General features: G+C 39.6%; 1 protein-coding gene across 1 annotated transcript in view; it reads left to right on the forward strand.

Moving 5' to 3' along the window:
- The first annotated feature begins 4954 nt into the window (after window positions 1-4954).
- Window positions 4955-23227, forward strand: part of LOC117972662 (uncharacterized) — a 35371-nt gene continuing 17098 nt past the window's right edge. Inside the window, exons 1-6 of the mRNA XM_059028180.1 lie at window positions 4955-5742; window positions 7578-7665; window positions 12657-13150; window positions 16910-20102; window positions 20236-20283; window positions 21631-21749. Coding sequence (XP_058884163.1) covers window positions 5615-5742; window positions 7578-7665; window positions 12657-13150; window positions 16910-20102; window positions 20236-20283; window positions 21631-21749 — 4070 coding nt within the window. The 5' untranslated portion in view covers window positions 4955-5614. The remainder of the gene's footprint in view (window positions 5743-7577; window positions 7666-12656; window positions 13151-16909; window positions 20103-20235; window positions 20284-21630; window positions 21750-23227) is intronic.

Below are 23227 nucleotides of genomic sequence, written 5' to 3' on the forward strand. Positions count from 1 at the left end.
TATCCCTTCATGGAAGATTTCATTGTTTCTCATGGACACCAGCAGGGGGCACACTTTGCCTTGTTCCACCAATACACAGAACTTTGGCGTTGGAAACCTGGCTTCAGTGAGAGAACATCCCTTATAAACTGCTGTTGGAGTTTCTTAGTTTCCCAGGTTTTCTTTTCAATGTGTCACATGAAAGTATACAGGGTGTTGGATCCCTCCTGTTTTACCCTTTTCCTGCTCTTTTGTGATTTCTGTATCGAGAACAAAGTTTCTATATCAAGTGTGAATGGGGTCTGACTGATCAAGCTTGGCAGTGCAAATGACTTTGTTGTAAATACTGTATTATGCAACACGAGCGCCCTCTACTGACTAGAAGCAGAACACTTAGATATCCAAATAAAGATGATACAGCGTGCATGCTGTTGTTGCTATTTTCAAATGCTTAAGATGAATGCATGCTTACCATCCACCGGGTCACTCACAAAAATCAAGTGGTAGAATCCTTGTTTTAATCGCAGTCACCAACCATGCAATTCGTATTTAAGAAAGTGAACACAGTTATTTTCCTGAACGGAACCTTTTGTTTTGAGTACAGTACATGCATTTAACAATGCAAGTACAGTGGAGTATCATGTAGTGAAGTGTTTAACCTAGATGAGTTTACTATTAATAAACGTATAGAAACAAATAAAGATTAATACATCGTGCATGCTTTTGTTGAAGTTTAAATTATTATTTTCCAGATCAGTTAACAACAACAACAAAAAAGAAGTTCCTAAACTGGAAAAGAAAATATAGAGATTTTTACTTACCAAGATAAAATTGTGTGATAGAAATAAATCTCAAACACAATGTGTATGTATAAAACTGATTAAGCTCCCAATATTGAGTCATGTATGTATGTATGTTGAATGCATGCTTACCATCCACTGGGACACTCACAGCATCAACGAGTAAAATCCTTTTTTTAATCGAAATCACCAACCATGCTGTTTGACCAGTCATTTTGAGGATATCACAAGTTTCTGAAATTCCCTAGGGAGAGGGTGGGATGTGTGCTGAGTGCTCACTGATTATAAGGTAGGAGAATACAGGAAATCCTCTCTTTAAAACCCTGGCTAACACTGCTCGGTGCACTTGTAATGCCATACTTGTTTAGCATTTGTTGTGTATCATTCTCCAGTCCAGATTCTGCTTAGATCATTATTTATCAAGTTTACTAACATCCAACCAACCTGTGGCAGGGCAGGAAGGGGTTAACACAACAGAATGTGGTCAGGCTCAATTGGTTAATTGCCTCTTTAGCTTGTATGTATAGGAGGAGCTGGCAGACAGCTGCTCAGAATTAGTTTAGGACTGAGAGCAGCAAGTGCTGGTCCTTCATCGTGATACTGCAGCACTCTTTAGGTGACACTTGTTAAATCGTTCTTCATTTTGTATGTTTGCCAAAAGCATGACTAATGAGCTCAACAAATGTTCCCTCACCAAAGGAGGAGATATTCTTAAAAACAGTCTTGACAAATACTATTTAAACAGTCTTCAATGTAAACATGCCCACAGTTAAAGTGTTGAAGAATTATTATAAATGAATTATAATATGCACTTAGCACATAGTTCTGTGATTGTGAAGATGCATGAGGTGTATTATGAAGCTCCATGCATGATGTAAGTTATTTTCCTGAATGTGTCCTTTTGTTGTAAGTACAGTGCATGTATGTAACAATGCAAGTACAGCGGAGTTAATGTATTTGAAGTGTATCCATATGTGTTATGGATATTAATAAACTAATAGAAACTGAAGCGAATGATTATCTGGAGCAATAAGTGGATATACTGGAAACACTTGTGGTTTTAGAGCCCTTAAAGGAATGTAAAGCACACCAATCCTGTCCTCCACACCAGCCCCATGTGTTGATGTTGCATTCTTTCCACTTGCTTATCTATTACTCAGCTGAACGGGACATGACCTTAACTCAGCACTTGTGACTGACAACCTGACAATCCTCTTGCAAAAGGGTATCTAGCATTTCAACTAAAACAATGTTCAGTAGTTCGGGACAAACACCAATCACAAAATGTTTTAGTACAAATATTTATTGTAGAGAATGCGGAGTATGCGATTTAACAGAAAAGTATGCTGTATATACACATTCATTTGGCATCAAACCTAACTTGGTTTGAGGGTTCGCTGCCTGGCCGACTGGACGAGGCTGAGACCCCCATTTGATAAAACATAAAAACTGTTATTAAGAAAGGTGGAGATGGGGAGGTGGTGGGTTATGATGAAATCAAAACGCAACTGAGAGATAAGTGAAGATGGTATTTATAGTGCTAACAATTTAAATTAGCTAATGTGTAAATTGAATGATTCAATTTGGTGATGCGGAGATTGGTGTCTGACCCTCCTCCCGAACTTTAATTATAAATTTCATTTAGTGGACAGCTTTTAAATGAGATTCTGTCTCCAGAATAAAGAGAACTTTATTGCTAACTTTATTGTTTTATAACATGTAATGTGTTGATTAAATATTCTGTAGCTCAGTTTAATTGGTGATATTAATATCTGGAAGTACAGGACTGAATGGTAGATGAGGCAGTTTGTGTAAACTGTGTTGTGAATTTCTCAAGGTCCTACTTACCCAGCCCCACTACAGACTGTTCTAATTGTATGTTATGACTTTGACTTGATAATAATGCATTTTCTCACAGACGCTTTGGGCTAATAAAGGTCAAGCAGGTCTTCTGTTTTTTTTTTCCTTATTCTGTGGTGCAACTAAAGTACTTGCATAATTCAAATATTCAAGTGATCGACGCTGGGTGCTGATTCATTCCTCCATGAAACTGGCTGGAGGGGGTATAAGGCTCTGCTATAAACTTTGTAAAACAAATAGGCAGTCATGAAAACTTGTGCAACTTGTTCTATATGCAACTGTAAGAACGTGGCCTGTCTTTCTGCACCGATACCTCACTTGTTATGGTGCTTCAGAACCAGATGTCATTCACATTGACAGAACAGCTTAGTAGAATCATCAAAAACTGGTTTTGCAGCAGCTTGGTTGAGCAGATTTCCAAGCTGCAAAACCAAATAATCAGATTGCTAAAGTTGTTAAGGAAAACATCTATGAAAAGACTTTTACCAACCAATGTTTTAAAAGAAATGACCCCTTTTTTGTCTGTATCAAGCTTTATTAACATGTCAGTTTTATTGTGCCGCCTGAGAACATTTTGGATCTTTACTTTTACTTCTGTAGTTGCCTTCTAAAAGTTTACCATAGTGAAAGCATAGCAAAGTGTAATAAAGCACAGCGAAAGCATGGTAAAGCACAGGCAAGCACTGTAAAGAAGCCAGAGGTATAGTTAAGCATATTAATAAACATGGCAAACCAGGGTAAAGTATGGGAAACGCACAGTATAACCATGGGAAAAGCATGGGAAAACTGTAAAAAAAAATGTGCAAAAATACCATGGTAAATGTTTAGAAGGGTTAATGCAGTTGAGGTACCTGCATTATGCATCAAACGTATCTGATTATTATAAATTTTTATATTAATTTAGGATATGCAAATATTTCAAAAACGGTATAGATAAACTGCTGCATCCTGTTACATTTCCTGTAGGTGACTGCAGCCAGTCCATAGCAGCGAGTTTGAACTGCAAAACATTTAGCAATCGGCAACCAGGATGCAGGAGTTTATCGTTTCATAGTTTTGCATTCACCAAGACATGTTGCATCCCAAATTAAAGTATAAAAAAGCAAACCTAACAAAACTCTTCTACAAGCAAGAGTAACGCTAACAAGAGATGACTGGGGGGTGCTGTGTCCTCCTAACCTGGTGACATTAAGGGTCTGATTCTCAAAAGGGGCAAAATAAGAACTAGGCCGCAAAGTGATTTCTAAAACTTGATTTGGGTCACTAAACATATGGCTTTCAAAGGGTTAATATTAAATGTGTCCTGTATCCACCTGTTGAACCATTAAAAATATAAATAACTTGATTTAGTTACATAAATAAAACATTATTTATTAAAAATAATTGTGCGACCTAGTTCTTATTTTGCCCCTTTTGAAAATCAGGGCCTAAATATGCCTTACTCTTGTTGATAAGATATATCCACACTCTCATCGTCAGCCCTTAGACTATGCTCCTGGGTAACCTACTTCTCTGCCAGGACATACCTCGTTACTAATTTGAAAGTATGATAAACTTTGAATTCATTGATCTGTTTCCTTGTTGTGTATACTGCACACACAGTATCAAATCCAGAAGTTAGCACATACAGTATAAGGGCATACGGCTTTCAATTTGTTTATCGGTTTTCCATGAAACATCTTTGTAATTAATTGACCGAAAAGCCAGAAGCTAAACGATATAAAAAATAAAATAGAAAATGCATTAAACTCTGAAGAATAGAATGTGGAAACATGAGTGTTTTAATTCTACCAAGTGTCTGATCTCCTGATGACATTTGCCTATTGTCCCTAATGCGTGTGAGAAATACCATGCAGAACAAAAGGGTTGCATAGGGGATAAGTTAATGGTTACACGTGATGAGGGTTCTATTTTAGACACAGGGGTGCTTTACACTTCTGAGGATGTGATGTCAGCAACATAAATCTAAACAAAGTGGACCTTAACAACAAATGTTTCAGTTATCACATCCTGGTGAACTTTTTTAAAACTCAGCCTAAAGCACCCCTGTGGTTTCAGTAGAACTCAGAATAGTGTCTCCAATCTCCAATCTTAAGGGTGCGGCAGCTCCTGTCCTCTAGCCAATCCGCTGTAAAACGTCTTTCCTGCTGCTTGCTGTCTTTTTGTACTCTCACAGAATAATTAAACATTACCCTGGAAATAAATTCTGGTAAACTTTCAAAAGGCTAGTTGTTTAAAATCGAATCTTAAATTGTTTATAAATAACCGTATCACCAAACAACCGCATTTGCTGGGCACTCATCCAAATCCCTTTAGGTGCCTTTCTGTACACTGCAAATCTCCTTAAGCCTGCAGAGGGACAACTGTGCAACTCCACAGACATCCCCCAGCCTGCAATGCATATTGCTTTGCTTAGTGATAGGCGGACAGACGTATGATTAACGTCACTTAGAATAACCTAACATTTGAACCACCTTTGGAACCGAAGTATCCCAGAATTTTAACGCCTCTGCACCACCAGTCTGCTCGGACAAATGTCAGATAAACGAGTCTTGCTGCTGCAGCAAGACGTTCATGTCATGAAACAGAGCTTTGCACTCACAACCGTCCTATGAATGATATATGTTACACCTGGAAAACCCGAGCTGTGTGCAAAAGAAACACCGATTTAACACATTTCCTGCGGCGTTGTCTGCGACTTCGGTAAAGTAATTTCTTGTTAAAACTTGTCTGAAGAGAGAGAGAGGAACACAAATCATTAAAAAAAAAAATCTACTAGACTCCGCCTTCTTCTCTGGATTTATGGCAGTAGTTAAAGTCAAAGGAAACTAATCTGTACTGTACAGTAGTACATCGAGTCGTGTTTCACAGCTCTTCAAACCAGTCTGAAAGATATGTTGTGAACATACCACAGCCTGTGCCCGTAACGGTTTTCAGAATAAAAAAAAGCAAAATTTGGGATTAGCGGCGAAACGATGTCCAGTTTGAAGAGGCAAAGTTCCTGGCAGGAAGACATAGCAAAAAACTTTTCCAGACTGTTTTCGAGAACCAAATCAGAGGATGATGGAAAACTGGTGGGCAAAACGGCAGAGATTATTAACAGGTAAGCAAGGGTGCCAGCTGCAAAATATGTTCTGTTCACTTTATAAAACTTTTCTGAAATCCTCTTATGTTGTGTTACATTACAGTGAATACAACTGAGGTAATCATTGCCTAGGATTGTGTCACAGCCGGTAGGGCGGACTGCAGTGAGTAGCTGTATATTTTGCATACAGTAAATCAGAGCAAACGCTTTTTTAAATTAACATTTTAATATAGTATCGTGCAGTACATACGAATACATTAACTGAAAGATTAAAGTCTAATATGTACCGTAAACTATGTTAATAGTGTTGTTCTGTAGGACTTGGTGTGGTTGTGTGTTATGCTTATTTAATATGTGTGTAGTATTGTACCGATACACGTTACTGCGAAACCCTCTAGTCTTCTAGTTTATATGATAAACTATACCGCTACGAACTAAGGTATAAATAATAATAATAATAATAATAATAATAATAATAATAATAACCGCATGCTTAGTATTCCAGTATTTGCTGAAGGGTGCTCTGTATTGTACGTCGATTTGTGGAGTGTATATTCTTAGATATTCAGGGAGACACAGTCCAAATGTTTGAAACATGCATTGAGACCGGAAGACACATGGCAAGACAGCTGAAAAAGCATTGGTTCCTGTTGCATGGAGAGCGAGAGGGCATTGTTCTGTTTTGGGCAAATGTGACTATCCATGAGCAAGGAATCAAATCAGTTACACATTCTTACTTGAGGGGGAAAACAGTCTGGATTCAATTAACTTAAATGAACCGACTGAAAAAGAATACAGCATGTTGTTGGTACTGCTGTGTGCCCCCCAATTAGACTCGCTTTCTTATCGAGAACAGACGTTGTTGACAGTACATTTTGTTTACATTCCCATAGATGTTTAGCTTTGTGTCCCACAGACTTCCTATCAGTGTGAAACCAGCTTGCCAGTATCATCCTGTCACTGTTAGACAAAACACTAGCACTTGCTACAGCATGCAACAGTAGGAGGTTATACGTGACTCCTTCAACCTCTGTTATAGCTCTGCAAAACAGAACAGACATAAGAACATAAGAAAGTTTACAAACAAGAGAAGGCCATTTGGCCCCCCCATATTGCTCATTTGGTTGTTAGTAGCTTGTTGATCCCAGAATCTCATCAAGCAGCTTCTTGAAGGATCCCAGGGTGTCAGCTTCAACAACAATTCTGGGGAGTTGGTTCCAGACTCCCACAATTCTCTGTGTAAAAAAGTGCCTCCTATTTTCTGTTTTGAATGCCCTTTTATCTAATCTCCATTTGTGATCCCTGGTCCTTGTTTCTTTTTTAAGGTCGAAAAAGTCCCTTGGGTTGACATTGTTAATACGTTTTAGAATTTTGAATCCTTGAATCAGATCGCCGCGTAGTCTTCATTGTTCAAGACTGAATAGATTCAATTATTTTAGCATGTTTGCATATGACATGCCTTTTAAACCCGGGATAATTCTGGTCGCTCTTCTTTGCACTCTTTCTAGAGCAGCAATATCCTTTTTGTAGCGAGGTGACCAGAACTGAACACAATATTCTAGTTGAGGTTTTACGAATGCATTGTAAAGTTTTAACATTACTTCCCTAGTTAATATTAAATGACACAACGCTAACACCTTGTTAGGTGTTATATATGATAAGTGTAGCTGTCAGAAAGTGTTAGTCACAGATCTTGCAAAACCTGGAATATTCCCATCTGTCATTTTGCTCGTCCTACAGTACCTGTCGGTCTATGTGGACCATTGGAGTGAAACCAGGCATTATGGTGTGCCTTCCCTTGTATGCATTTTGCCAAACGTGAAAACATCTGAACAAACTTTGTTTTTTTGCAGTTCGGAGAACAAAGAAAATGAGATAATCAGCCCCAGTGAGACCAAAGAAGAACCCCTTTCCGAGGAGCTGCAGGCTGATTTATCACAGGTACAGCGCAGGATTGTTTACTGTACAGATTCCTAGCAGTCTTTACCCTAGAGTAGGTGCCCTCAGGGGACTTGGCACACTGCATGCAGAGTTTCTTTAGAACTCTGTGAACAGACTTCCTTATTCCATTCAAGTCATGTGACAATTTGGCCTTTCCCACACACTCACCCTCTCTCTATATGTAGACACATGGGGCCGTATTTTCAAAGCGTTTTTTCCAGTCTTCAATGAACTCCTATTTTCTGAAAGGAGAAGAAATAATGTTAGGGTTATAAAAATGAGAAGCTAATACCTTCTGGGTGCTTAAGAGAGCTTGGAGTTTATTTTTTGGTTCTAGTTTTGTAAAACTAACAGGCGTTTTACCACTTTTAAAAAAATGAGAATTAAAGAGTGGAGTAAATGCTTGGAAAATGTGGTCCATGGTTTCAGTGGAATGAGCTACTCTGTCCGGTGCTCAGCAGTTAGAATTCCCCAGTCAAGCTGAAAGCCAGCTAAAGGCAGATATAGAGAGCAATGATAATAATAGCTCAGTACTGGAGCATCAGAACACAGAGCCACTCTCAATAATTGCAGGCATCATAAAAAGGCAAGGTGGAACAATCACATAACATGACAAAAGCTCTTCATAAACGCAAAGTAGTAAGAAAGGGGGTATTAAAGCATTGGTTAGCTCTGATACTGTCAGATGTTGCCGCACGCATAAAGAAAATGTACTTCCGTCACAATACCGTACATCTTTTGCTGTAGGGAAAAATAAGTGAGATTAAAAAAAAAAAAGGCGAAACACAAACCTTTTTGTGTTTAAGGACATGCAAGAAACAAATATGAGCCAAGTCATTTCCTACTATTTGTTTGAGTAGTTTCATGACTTTGTTATGAAGTCTGTTCTCAATAGAATGTAAACTGAAAGCAACCAGGGACATGGCAGAGCTGGTAACGTATTCCTATATGATAAGAACTCGTCAATATCACCCAGTGAGGTGTAATAAAAAACAAACGCTTAATCTAATCACATAGTTGAATCAATAAAGCAGCATAGTTTGCACTTGGTGAACTGACAAAGAAAATTGCTTTGTAGTTTTGCAGTTGATGTAATTACCCAGTTATCCCATTAAGCAGTTTCCACTGTATTTATGAATTTGAAAGTTTCAGACTGGCTAACTGATGGACAGATAATGTTTACCTTTATGTGATACATGTTCCCTCAACCTGTTGTTGCCCTGTGTATTTCTTGTTGCTGTCCGGACGCCACAAACAGGTTATGACAATTATACCAGGTTTCTATTTGTTAGGTCAATGCAGCAGTTCCATATATAGCCATATAGTTTAGTACAATAAGCCATCACATGCAGAGGCTCTCTCTGTGCTGCGAAGTTCTGGCCTGAAGCCACAGGTTTTCCACTAAACAGGCAATAAATAGATTTCTGGTAATCACCGCACTGCACTCGACTGCACACTTCCCAGTTCATACTCCCCTGATCCCCCTGCTCGGTTCTGTGTGCCTCGTACTTTCCCTGCTACAGCAAACTCAATATTGGGAACAGCGCTGAGTGTACTCAGAGGTGTGGATGTATTCATTAACATTAACAACAAAAGCAGGCAACTTAATTTTGGTCTTCGACCATTTTGTTGTGATTACGGTCTCCATTTATGATTTTGGTTTAGTTTTGGTGATATGTTTTTAGTGGTGTGACAGAGCAGCCCACGAACACACAGGAAAAACAGGAAACACAGGAACAAGGGAATGAAGCCAAGTGCTTATTGGTTGCAGACACAAAATAATATAATTGTTACCGCTTCCCCCGATACAGATTCTCTAACAGCTGTCAGAACTTGAACAGCTTTCTTCACAAACTGACCCTGCAGCCTTCCAACCCAGAATAAGTCCCCCAGTCCGATTACGTGACTGACCAGTCCTTTAATTTGTCAGCTGGTGGTAAGTTTACCAATCACCACTAATTGGCGTGTGCATGAGGATTTACTTAATCCTTGAGTATACAGGCTGCTGTGCGTACGTGCCCACGAGACTGGCCGCTTTAAATACACACACTTTAGTCAACAGTTACAACAATAATCAATTATTTCTCCGCACATGATCATGGGGCGCAGGCTTTTATTTCAGAGAGAGGAGGAGTGGGCAGCCCAGCACAGGCTTCCCCTAACCCATGCTGCCCACAGAGCAGACTTCACTGCAACCTGCAAGCCTGTGCCACTGTAATGTGTGATGGGACCACTCACCTTGTCACATAGACACACTCATTTAGAGCTATATGGAGTGAACATGCCAGTAAAATACATCCCAGTCCTTTGAATTCACCAGCACCCTTAATGCTTTATAAGTAGTTTATAAACCACAGAGTGATACCAGAATGTGCATGTGCACCTTTGTGTAACTTCACAGGTGTGTGCATGTATGCCGTGTACAGATTCACGTGGCCCTTTAACTGGTTATTTGTGTGCATGTTGATGCGCACATGTTTCCACTCGTGTGTGAGTGTGTGTATTGGGGTTTGCAGTATAGCCGAAAGCACTTCAGTCCTTCAGTCCAGACTGCCTAACTAGGTTTACTGAGAGAGCTCTTTTGAAATCCCCAGTGGAGGAGAGCACAAGCAAACACTGGCACACATGAAAGCACGGTATTGTATAAATGCACCGTATTCTGTATAAATGATTGAAACGTGGAGGAAGGGAATCTGTTTAGCTCTGAAGCCAACCCTGTATTCATTGTTGTTCAGAGACATCTGTGAGCTTCACACTTCTATGTTTTGGAATCTTTTTTTTAAGCATAAGCAAGCATCGAAAGCCTTTTTTCAAAAAATTATTATATCCAACATCTTGCAAAGGAAGGAAAGCTTTCAAAAGCGTTTCTAGTTTGTTACAGGAAGTGTCATGGAAGTTGCGCTACCCAGACTACTTCTTGTCAGTCTGCCTGCTCTGTATTTTGTACCCTTTACATTTCTCTGGGTTTTTAAATAGATTTAATTGGTTATGTATAAACCAGTGGCGAGTCCTGCACGAACAGTCTGGAATTGTGTGTCGTGTCTGAAAGCGTGTAAAAAAACGAAATAGGTCAACAGAAAAGCACTTGAATATTAAAGGTTTTATTTGTGTTGGTTAAAAGAAAACTGAATTAACAAACAGAAGAGTCTTGCATTATCAGTTATATTGTCATTGGTTGATTAGTTCTGAAGGAATGTTGCAAGTCTTGAAGAATTTGTACTGTGTACTGTGAGAGCTTGTTTATGAACCTCCCATGGATTCATCAGATGGTCATGCATTATTTGGCTTCAATTCACATGCAGTTAATGAAACTGATTCCAAAATGTAACCACACTGTTAGAGATTGCATTGAAAACATACATGAACCTGTCCACACAACAGCATCTAGCATACAGTTGCTTGAATAAAAAGAGTCAATGAAATCTATATAGAGCAGCCGATTGCTCTTGTAAATGTCAGTGGTGACATGCTGTGCTGTGCAGCCGGAGCCCTTTGAAATGTTGCCAAACAAAAAGCATCCTCTTCAAACATCACCTGGTGTTAAAGTTCGCTGGGGGAAAAAAAACCAACAACAAAGTGTTTCTGTGCCCCGTGCAGTCAAAGCAGTGTAGAATATCAGACTCTTGAAAGAGGAAGTAACGAGAGAGTCCATTGGGAGGTAGGCTTTGGTTTACAGTAAGGGCCGTGGGTGTCAGCATATAATGTGGGCAGGTTTGTAAAGCTGTGGCTGGGAGCAGCTGTTAATACATTAGTATGACCCATGTGGTGGTGAACATTTCAAATATATCTTAACCGTATCAAAGATATGCATGTCAAGATCGATGTTAGACTTTGTTTTTGTACAATAGTACGCAGACATATTCAATAGTTATTCAATGGGGTGGATTTCCAAAGCCTTTAACTGCAAAATAAAATAAATAAATAATAATAATTCAAAAAAGTTAGTTAGAAACCTAGAAATAAATACTTCAGATATTGAAGTACAGTTAAGTACATTTGTTTACTATAAAGGGGCATTTATAAATTGAGTAATTTACACTTTAGAATAAAAAGCTTTGAAAATTAACCTAAAGGCTTTCCCATATATTCTATATTTAAAGGAAGAAATAAGTGAATAACTTTAGTTCAAGAGGAAAGACTGCCCCACATTCAACTAACCAATCAGGAGATTAGAAATACACCAGAAAAGTACCCCTCGTCATGTGCAACTGATTCCCATCCTTCCACCTCCCCCAATCGCCACCGCCTCGGTGAGCCCTCAAACTAAGCGGGTTAGAGGCCAAATGACTCATCTGTATCATACCATAATCATCAATACAAAACATCACTGTTCTCAAATTCTGTGTTTTGGGGGTTTGTCCTGAACTACTGAAACAAGTTACTTGCAGGAAGAGGCAGTTCAATTATTGTTCTTTCTAACTGTAATATTGCTATTGTTATACATAAAGCTGTTTTGTTCCTCTGTAACAACAGTGCCTTTGCATTTACATGGTCAAGAACCCTTTTCTCAGTGTGGTGTCAGGGTCAGGGCTTTGTTTGTAGAAGTGCAGGACTAGCTGAGGGGTGTACAGGGGGATGCAAGGGTTAGATTCCAACACACAAACAGAAAACCTTATCATCTTGCATTCCCAATGCTCCTAACCTCTGTGATTTGGTACAGCGTATCTCCCAGGACAGGAGATGTTGCATCTCAGTGGATCAGCCCACTATAAATACCTTAAAGGATGTGCATACAGGCTCTGCTTAGAAGCTTCTTGCTTGTGCAGGAGAGAAAGGGTTAACGCTGGTGGAGGCAGCATTGGGGGTGGGGGAATAAAACAGCTGTCAGCTTTCCAGGCAGATTTGCATTTGAGTGCCGGCACTGTGTGTTTGCTTCTGGTGCAGACAAGCCTCGGGAAACTGTGGAGCTCTACGGAGCGCTGTCGCGTTGTGTGGCGAGAAAGTTAACAGACCGCTGATTATTTTTTTTTTCTTTTCATACTCTTTCTAAGGGTTTCCAAGGCACGGATATAAAGAACACATCCCCAAAGGATGAAGTCAGGTTCCAATCAGAGGATCCAGCCAGCCTGCCTCTCCCCGCCTCTGCTGCTGCTGCTGCTCCTCCTGTAACCAAACAGGCTGGGGATGCGCCGCCTTTAGATGTGTTTTTCAAAAAGCTCAGCAGCCTGTTTAATTTGTCATCAAAGTCTGATTCAGAGGATCCCAAGAGCTCTGCTCAGCAGGGGGCTGGCGTGACACAAGATGCCGATCAGAACCTGAAAGGGATGCCATCAGAAGGACAGCAGAATGGAACACTGAGGGACCCCAGTGAGAAGCTGGGAGCAGCAGAGAGCCAGTCCCAGCCGAAGTCAGAGAGGCAAAGAGTGGAGAAAGCACAGGACCATCTGGGAACTGACAAAGAGGCAGCATCTCAGCAAAGCCCAGTCCAGCTTCCACCTGGATTGCATGAACCAAACAAACAGAACGGGTGGACTTCAGACTCACTGTAAGTTCAAAGTAGAATTCCATTTTTTTGTCTAAGGGACTTGTTTTGTAGGTCTTGCTTTACTGTCAGTCACAAATAAGAACACAGTCAGAGGCTTTTAAATTCTAACTTTTCATGTCCAGATATCCTATAAGTACATTTACTGAGCTCTACGTCTTTATTGCTGTACTTGTGTCTGGCTTTCTCTTTGTGCAGTTCCACATCAGATAAATCACAGCTGTTTGGGCACAAATAATGAATATTAACTGTAAGGTTAATCAGTCCTCATTAAATTCATTGTTTTTGATAAAAAGTTTATTCATCCAAGGTAAACGGGTTTAATGACCAGAACAGCAGCAAATAAAATATTGTCACCCTGCTGGTGATTGATTGACATTACTAACTGCATTTAAAATACAATGGAAATGTAAACAGACACCATTAACTTTGCCTATGACCTCGAACAGAGCATGTTCTAGCAATACGCTACATCTTTGCAAAGAAAAAAAAAAAAGTTGACAGGATGCTAACTTTGTCTTCAGTCAGTTCTACCTTTAATACCAGAAGGGTACATTTAATAACTGTAGCATTTCAAACTGTTTGCCTGTCAAGACCTCAAAAGAAATTCCATATGGATTTGTATGCAGAATAATATATATATATATATATTATTACTGATATTATTCTTCATACAAATCCAATGTAAGAAACTCAATGCCCCCTCTCCTTCACTGCTGTTTCACAATGTATTGGGTTATTGTTATTTGATACAAAAGAGGCCACTGTCGATGTTCCATCACAAGTCACACACCAAACAGAAGGCTGTGAGCTCAGATGCTGTTTAAGGCTTCTCTTCATTCCACATTACTTCCAGCAGAACACAGACGTGGATGGATTGATTCTTTGATTGATTGGTTGATATGTTTTATACATGCACATCGTTGTTAACAGTGTCAGGTACAGGCTTGACAATGACTTTGAATTTTAGGAATGCCAACCATAAAAGATTAGCTAATATATATAATATGTTTGGCCACTGCAGACAAAACCAAAAATCAAAGTGTCTATCACAGAACTATCTGAAAGTTGGAATGATAGGCAAGGTTGATCAATGAATACCCTATATTATGAATAGGGCGTCTGTTTTTTGGTTTTTAGTAATTGTATTTTTCAGAGCTTATTTTGTAATCAACACTGATAGTAAGAAGTAAGAGAAGCTTGTCAAATGGGAAGCAGGCTGTTGCAAGGAAATAGGCTGAACAATCATCCTATTTATAGCAGAGAGAGAGAGAGAGAGAGAGAGACATATGCTAAGTTACTTTTAACTGTTTGGAATGCATTACAAAAAACTGTTATTATTAAAGTAAAACACCCACAGTTCCTAAAATTAATCCAAATAACCTTTGTCCGCTGGTCTGTATCAACTCAGTCAGATTTTCAGAAAATGTGTTTAATTCAGGCACAGATAAAGACAACTATCTTTCAAGGGCCCGTTTTGCATTTTTCCAGGTTTTGTCTGATTTGTTTTAAATTTGGTCACAGCCACAAAAACATGACCTCTGGTGGAAAAAAAATCTTAAATGTAATACGTTTTAAAATACTTGACTGAATTAACAAAAATGAAACAATATCAATTCAATAAGCGTGTCGCTAATATATCATGATTGTGTCCTAATTCTTTCATGATCAATCAAGTTAACCTTTACAAAAAATCAAAGTCAAATTTAGTAGGGTGCAAATAAACTTGTTTTTTTAATATAATCCCTAATTTTGAAAATAACCCTTATAGAAGTGCACCATAGTAAACGCACAGCAAAGTGTAATAAAGCATAGTTAAAGCATAGGAAAGCATTGCAAAGAATAACGAGGTATGGTGAAGCATATTAATAAACTTGGCAGACCAGGGTTAACTATGGTAAATGCATCGTATAACCATGGGAAAAGCATGGGAAAATTGCAAATACAGTGCAAAAATACCAAGATAAACTTAGAAGGGAAGTGACAACAGCGTGGTTCTGAAATGTGCAGTTTTCTTCCAAGTCTTGGCAGTCATAATTCATGCTGTGGAAAGGTATTTTTCCAACAGCAAGTTACTTTTTGCTGCTCATTGCTGTGCTGTTAGGCTGGATAAAGGCCCTGAATCAAATCTTGTATATTGGAGAATTCACTTTTCCCTGTGCAAGCATGTAGTTTCTCTCAGGGTGGGGATAAATGGAACTTAGGTAGACGATTCATTAGTTGACAGTGTGGGCTGCAGACTGCTGAACCGAGGTGTGGAACTGGCAGGCAGTCAGAGGGGAGGAGCCAGCTAACCAAAGGAAACAATGATGATTCACAGTGATAATTACAGTGGACAACGAAGAAAAATATAATGAAGAGATACAGTTCATGATACATGATTGTCAGAACTATTGTAGTGACACAGAACAATGACATTGGTCCGCTGTAGGGCTCTACCACTGAGCTGCATCCGTTGCAATAAGGCTGTGTTATTATAGAGTTTTTATGCTGTACAATCTAATGAACTACATTTTCCACGTTTCCTCTTGTAAAGAGGAAGTGAGAGAGGTAGGTGTTAATGCTGCCAGGCTGCATAGGGTACAGAAGTGACTTTAACTGCAAGTTGCCCACACTTCCTTGATGTCAATGAACTAAACCAATAGCCGATGACCATTGAATGATGTATTATTAAGAAAATGCTGAAACAAAAAGTGAATTCCCTGTGAAATAATCCTCTGATATTGAGCACCGTTGTTTGAACACTGATTTGAAGAACAGATCCATCCACAGAGTTGTTGATCACATTAAAAATGTCTTCATCTGATGTCCATTCAAAATGCCAAATGCCATTTACTGTCAACCACTTCTTATTAAACCACATTAGCATTAGAAAACTAATTGTCTTTCAGTTGACTACCAGTTAACTACAGTGAATTTGTTTACTGTGGTTTCTTTGAGACGTGCACAGCTTTCTGACAGATTTCTGTGTGCAAATCCAGAGGTTTTCAGTTAAACTGGAAAAGGAATCAATTAAAAAGACCAAAGGGTTTCTGTCATTCACTTCTGATTTTTTTTTTTTGTTTGTTTTAGGCACTCCATACAATCAAAACAACCATATTAATTACAAAGAGAGCAGATAATGAGTTTACCTTGATTTGACTCTTAGCAACAGAGCAGTGATAAGAAAGGAAGATAAAGGATTTAATATAAGGAATGGCAAACAAATGAAAAACGTCATATACAGTAAATGAGTGTGTTTTCGAATCCACTGCAGCTGAATTCAGACGTCCTGTGGCACGATAAAGCTTGCAGTTATTGTTGTGTACTATTAAATAAAAAAAAATAAAAAAATTTAAAAAGTATCGGAACACCAAGAGATGAAAATCCCCAACGTTAACTATGTATTACAATTACTATTAGCACATTTTGAATTGCTAAAAAGGATTATTAGCAGAAGGAAACAAGACAATGCTATTCTGAGTTTTATAGAGAGGAACACATGGTGCTGGGTTTGCTAATTACTGCAATAAAGGAGTAATGGGAAATTGAATGGAAAAGTCGCACTGACTTCCAGGCAGGGGGAATACTTAGAAAAAAGTATTGCATATTTTATTTAACATAAAGACCAGTGGCACTGAACCGATTACAGCATCTCTGCAAAGGATCAGTAAAGCATTTGTTTAATAGTTGATGATAAATATTTAATGAAATTGCTGAATACGAGGGCCATTTTCTTTTTTTTCATTTATTGATTTTTTTTGTTTTTTTTATTGTCAACAGGCAGCTGGATCAAAGCTACAGCAATGGCAATCATTTAGTATCTGGTGAAGCAGCTGTTGAAGAGCCAACCTCCAGCACAGCTGCTCAGAGCCACGATCTGTCTTGTCCGTCCGCCGTCACCTATGCAACCTATCGAGGCTTGAGAAAGATGAAAAAGCTGATGAGGAAACAGCTGCCTCAAGTGGCGTCTCCTATACCGGAAGTATTGGAAGATGGCATCATTCAGAGCATGAACAGCGAGCACACAGGCATCTCAGGAACTGCTGGAGAGGCGAGCAGCTTCCAGCTAACTGGACAGACAAATGTGGAGAGCGCTGAGAGTCTACATGGTAGGAACCCAGGGACAGCCTCTCCTCACGCCAGGCTTGGGTCAGAACCAGAGGACTATAGCAATACGGACAGCCAACCTGAGGGACCAATCAGATCTTTGAAACAAAACGGAGCATACATTGACACTGACCCCCATAATCAACCACGTCCAGGACTACACGAGAGCAAGCAAAATACACTGCCAGTTAATGAACAGCTTGCCAAGCAGCATACCTCAGCAGACATGGACATGATCTCTGATTCCAGCAGTGCTTTAGCATCCTTAGCAGCTGCAGCTAAGGAAGGGAATGATATGCACTTGTCCTCGGAAGGCGTGCTGTCACCAGCCGCTAATGAGACCCAAAGGGATGTTGCAGGTAACTCTGACAAGGAAACTGCCAAGCCGATGTCAGGGATTTTCAACGAGGCAACAGACGGACAAACTGAGCAAGCAGAAATTCTATCCCACCAAAAGGACATCGCAAGGTCACTTACAGAGGCCAACGCTGTGCTCCACAGCCAAGCTGAACGACCCCAGGGAACTGAACACACATACCAACCGGCTGCTCACAGCATGTCCATAGCTTCTCCTGGTTACCAGAACAACCCAGTGTTTCGGTATAATATTTCATTACCTGAAGCTCAGGAAACCGACATCAAGGAAATACTAATACCAGGTGCTAGGTCTGTTGAAACCGTGGGACAAGAACACAGTGCTCTAAAGGAAAATGAAAGTAAACCGATCCCAGCAAGGAAGCAAGAAACAGCAGAGGCAGATATTAATATACATGCCTTGCAATCAGAGTCGAGGCAGATGGTTCAAAATATCCTGAGGAACGCCTCTGCAGCTCTCCAGAAACTAGACGCCTCTGAATCCGAGAATGCAGATCTGCTGAATGTTAATTCAGAGGATTTAAGTAGTGTACTGAAATCAGCTGAACCAAGAGGCCAAAGTATAGAGACTCCTACAGGGAAGGTAAATGAAAGCAGTCTCAGATTGGACTTGAACTCAGCAGCATCACCTACTCAAACAAACACACCATCTACATCTAGCACTCCAACAGAAATGAAACAGACCGTAGCGTATTCACATTATGAATCCCTGCTTGATTCAGACATTCACACTAAGCCCAACATTTCTGTATGTGTGGAATCTGCCTTGTATAGGTATCACCAAAGCTCTATTGAATCTAATGATAGTGAAAGGCAAGCGGACAACCTCACTCAGAACAGCAAACCAATGACATCCATTTCTGAAAGGGTTAACACTGGTATAACATTAGGGCAGGACACTGTAACAGAAGAGCAACCAGTCAATGTGTCATTTAAAGACAATGAAGATAAATTACACGCAACAGAGACAGAAATGAACAGGGATTTCAATGCAACCATATCTAGAAAAGCCACAGAAATAGTCAATGAAGTTTTCCAGTTAGCCAAAGTCACTGTATCCAGTGAGCAACATAGCCACTGTTTGCCTAAAGTCACTCAAGAGGAAACTGTCGACATACCACAAAGGTTTCCCATAGAGGAAATCCATTCAGTTGTGACAACTAATGTGAAGGAACACCCAGGTCAAGTTACTGATGTTGCTCAAGAAGTTAGTGGACCATTTACAACTGAAGCCCAAACCAGAGAGCTTAATGGCGTAACCAAGCTGAAAACCTCCCTCAGTACCGAGACTGCTTTAATACCGAAAGCTAATCTAGTCGCAGAACTAATTCTTTCAGCTCCACAAGAACTTTCCCAGAAATCGGACACAGCTAACGATATCTGCGATGGCACAAAAACAACAAATGACATCACAGAAAATAAAATCACTTTGACTTCTGACCAGTGCGATGGAACCAGCACTGAAACACCCTCGAAATGTCTCAAGGATGCCTGGCAAGCAGAAGAAGCCGGTGACAGGTCTACAAAACCCCAAGATTTCCATGAGGTCCCTCATAGAGATGGAGAAGAAGGTCAGCCTTTCCTTTTAGTTAAGAGTTATTTAGTTTCTGTCCTAGAAGGCGAGTCAGACCTGGGCTATTCTGATAGCGTTCTCAGCACACATCCAGGATGTGCTGAACAGGAACTTGTCTCCAGCAGTGAGCTGCCTGTTATTAACCTGCATGTGTATGATGAGCAGGAATCTCACAAGAATGAAGTCGATGGCAGCTTTGCTGCCATTAGTGAGGAAGATGAGGCAGAAGCATCTGGCTATGAACAAGGTATGCTGCTCAGTCAAAACTTCAGGAGGAAACAGCTATACCCTTTTTCTTTATCTCCAATATTTGAGGAGGAGAGTTCTAGAGAGGATACAAATATGGAGGACCTTCCAGAAAACGAGGAGGAGGTAATGAAGAGTGCTGAAGACCAAGCCCTCTCCATCCTCTCTCTCCTCCAGTCAGTAAGCGAGAGGCTTAAGCTCAGCAGTTTATCGAATAGAGATGAGGACTGTTTCGAAGAACCATCTCGGGCTGAGGTGGATTCTCCTTCTGAGGATTCCAGCATGAGGAGAGATGACAATGCAATTCAGACAACAGAGGAAGACCAAATCGCACAGATGAAAAAAACACTCCTTGAGGAAACCTGCAATGACGGTACAGCATTGACTGAGACTTCTGGGCCACTTGTTAGGGTAAAAGAAAATAACTCCACAGAACCACTGGTGAGTGAAAACAAAGGAGTATGCCAGACCACGCAGGACACATCAAGATCCTCAGACATTCCTTTTAAAGCTTCTGCTGCCAGCGTTAGCCCGATATATCAGTATTTACAAGCGATTCCATCCATCCCAAAACACCAGGAAGTCCCACAATCCACTATAAAACAACACTTGGCGGAAGAAGATTTTCCGAACAGCGTGGCGTCTGATCCGAAACCTGGAGGCACGCCAACAGTAAGATGGTTTTAAATCACTAATACACACACAGTACTACATGCCCTACCCTCCATACAGTGTTGGGACTGACACAGAGGGTATGATAAATGTGTTATTTTAAAATCATGCATTGACCATGTTTCTCTTGTAGGGCCTGATTGATACAAGGAATTTGAAGATCAACCCAAGACCGGGTAAAGTAGGTTGGATTTTCAACATACTCCTTTGGTTTACCAGAATTAAGGCTGTGGTTTTGCACTGCAGAACTGCAAGGAGGTTTGAGAAGTGGTATTTTAGGTCAGCAGTGTGTTTTGCTGAGATTTGTTCATCTCGCATTGCTTTGGTAGCTCTTCATTATTATTATTATTATTATTTATTTCTTAGCAGACGCCCTTATCCAGGGCGACTTACAATTGTTACAAGATATCACATTATACATTATTTTACTTACAATTACCCATTTATACAGTTGGGTTTGTATTGGAGCAATCTAGGTAAAGTACCTTGCTCAAGGGTACAACAGCAGTGTCCACCACTGGGGATTGAACCCACAACCCTCCGGTCAAGAGTCCAGAGCCCAGAGCCCTAACCACTACTCCACACTGCTGCCCTAAAAGAAGAGCTCACATGCTGCGAGGTCACATTAATCTCCCATGTATTTTATTTTTAAGATTTATAGTACACACCCTGGCCATTCTCTGTCAGAGTATGGATTTTGGAGATTGGACTGAAAACACTGGCGAGGGACCAAACCCCCAAAATGATGCCAGTTTGTTATGTCAGAGTAAAATGATGGCAGTTATGGAAACTGTCATCCAGATTTTCAAGGGTGTTAAACCATAGCATAAAATAATGTCCATACAAACAAGTAAATGCTAACAGAACTTTTTTTCATTTTAACTTGCTTACACATTGCATTTTACATTCAAGGCAGGAAAACTAGGAACTGTGTACCAGCCAGTTTGTAATTTAAATACAATGAAACTAACTTGCAATTTGTGAGAAGGAAGGAAGACCCATTATGAAACAATATCCTGCAAACACACAAGAAACGGCATTGACCTAAAAAAATACAATTTATTTCTGTTATGAACTTCTGTGCATGCACCTTCTTTTACAATGGTAAAAGCACAGCAGTTTTTAATTAAGAATACTGAAAGCATGCTAAATCTAGGCAAGTAAAGTACTGAGAGGACTGAAGGGCTCTGTTGTGGTAAAACATGATAAATAAAATTGTGCATAAATATTATAACTGCAAGAAAACCACACTAGAAATTACTGTGTAAACTTACCATGGTAAACATAACTGTATATCCCCTTCGGTCACAAGTTTTTAATTTCATTTTTAGAAATTTTAATACTGTGTGAACTCTATGGAGTTCAAGGAGTTGCCCTGCCAGAACTTTATGCATTATAAAATAGATACATAGATAGGAAACTTAACATGGTACATTTATACACATAGTGACCAAAGGCCATATAAGCAACTGTAATTGTGTTATTCATTATTAGTAACGTGTCTGCACCGATTTGTGCCTCTTATTAGATGATCATCTATGACGCCATTAACTTTTCTGGAAAAAAGCACGAAATTCTCAGTAACATCCAGGATGCCACGTCAATGATGTTTCCACAAGGTGTCTCCATCAAGGTTGTCAGAGGATGGTAAGAGTAAATGAAAATGTTTGTCAATGAGTGAGTGACCTTTTTACTGTGTGCGGAATGAAAGTCAAATTGAATAGTAGTTGGAAATATATTTATTAAAAACTTAAATACTAATTCTTTGGGAATCGCAGAAAAAGGTGAATGCATCAATCCCTTTTAATATCCGGCCTACCAAAAAATGAAAAGCCTGTGCTAGGGGGCGTGGCCATTGTTACTCATTTTACCCCACTCAGACTGCTTGCTTCCTAAATATCTTTGTATCGTGAACAGATAATCATCTTCTCTTCAAATATAAGAAAACTATTTTAAAGTGAAAGCTATGGGGGACCAATTCAAACCCATTCCGATGGCATGTTCACTAAACATCTTGGTATCCCTGGCTAGACAACTGTCCCCACTTCAAAAACACACACACACAAAATGTTTAATTAGGCTTTCCACAATTGCAGTGGTATCCTGTGTCAGTCATGGCAGACCCCAGTGCAGGAATTCTTTGGGAGGTCATAATATAATTTCTTATGTTTATTCCTTTCTGTCTGTTTTTATCTTGCCTCAAGACCTTGCTGATTAAAATTACATGTTTGATGATGTCATAGATAGAATATCTATTTGTATAAGCTAACGTTTGGCCTCGGATGAAAACGTGCTTTGAATTCTGACTTCTCCACAAGCTCGCATCGTGGGCGATGATGATTCACACATATTTGCTTTGAGATTCTCGTAGCCCCAGAGCTAGCGACAATGAAGGACACATGTATGAATTGTTTCAAAACTGTGTATCCCAATATCATTTGAAGGTCACCGTCTGTTCAGGTTGGGATTGGTGAGTGTAAAGCTTGTCTCTTGGATAAGAAGGCAGCTTATCATTCTGTTATTCGCTCTGAATCACCATGTTGTTGAGGCAGTGTTCAGGTTTAGAAATTGTTGGGCGACGGTATTTAGATTTGACAGTCTTAAAATAGATCTCGTTGAGTTGTTGTCTGTTTGTCATGTGATTTTAATGCACGGTATCCTTCTAAAAAGCTGTTTCATCACATCTGGCTTCTGTGTGTTTTCAGCTAAAGTGTTCCCAGCAGCGTACAGCACATTCTGCATCAGTGAACTGAAATAAATGGTTTACATGGGAATCAATAGAAGAATTTCAGACTTAAAAAGTTGCATACATTTTTTTTTAATTAATTTACAGTTTTAGCTATGTGCTGTAATGTGTGTGTGTGTGAAGGTGTGTAAAGGAATGATGGGTGATGGATGATGTTACATAGCCAGTAACAAAAGGCTTTGCAGTACTTCATAGTCTTTGTATTGACCCTCCAGGCTGTTTTGTTACATAAGAAGTTTTTATTGTTATTATTATTATTTTTTTATTTTACTTTAAGACTGGTGCCAAATGCATTTTCTTGCAAACACTTTGATAAATGATTCTCAATGTGTCATATTTCATAAATGACCACTGGCAATCCCACCCTTGGCTTAAGAGG

Source organism: Acipenser ruthenus, chromosome 8, assembly GCF_902713425.1.
Source record: "Acipenser ruthenus chromosome 8, fAciRut3.2 maternal haplotype, whole genome shotgun sequence".
NCBI classification, from domain to species: Eukaryota; Metazoa; Chordata; class Actinopteri; order Acipenseriformes; family Acipenseridae; genus Acipenser; species Acipenser ruthenus.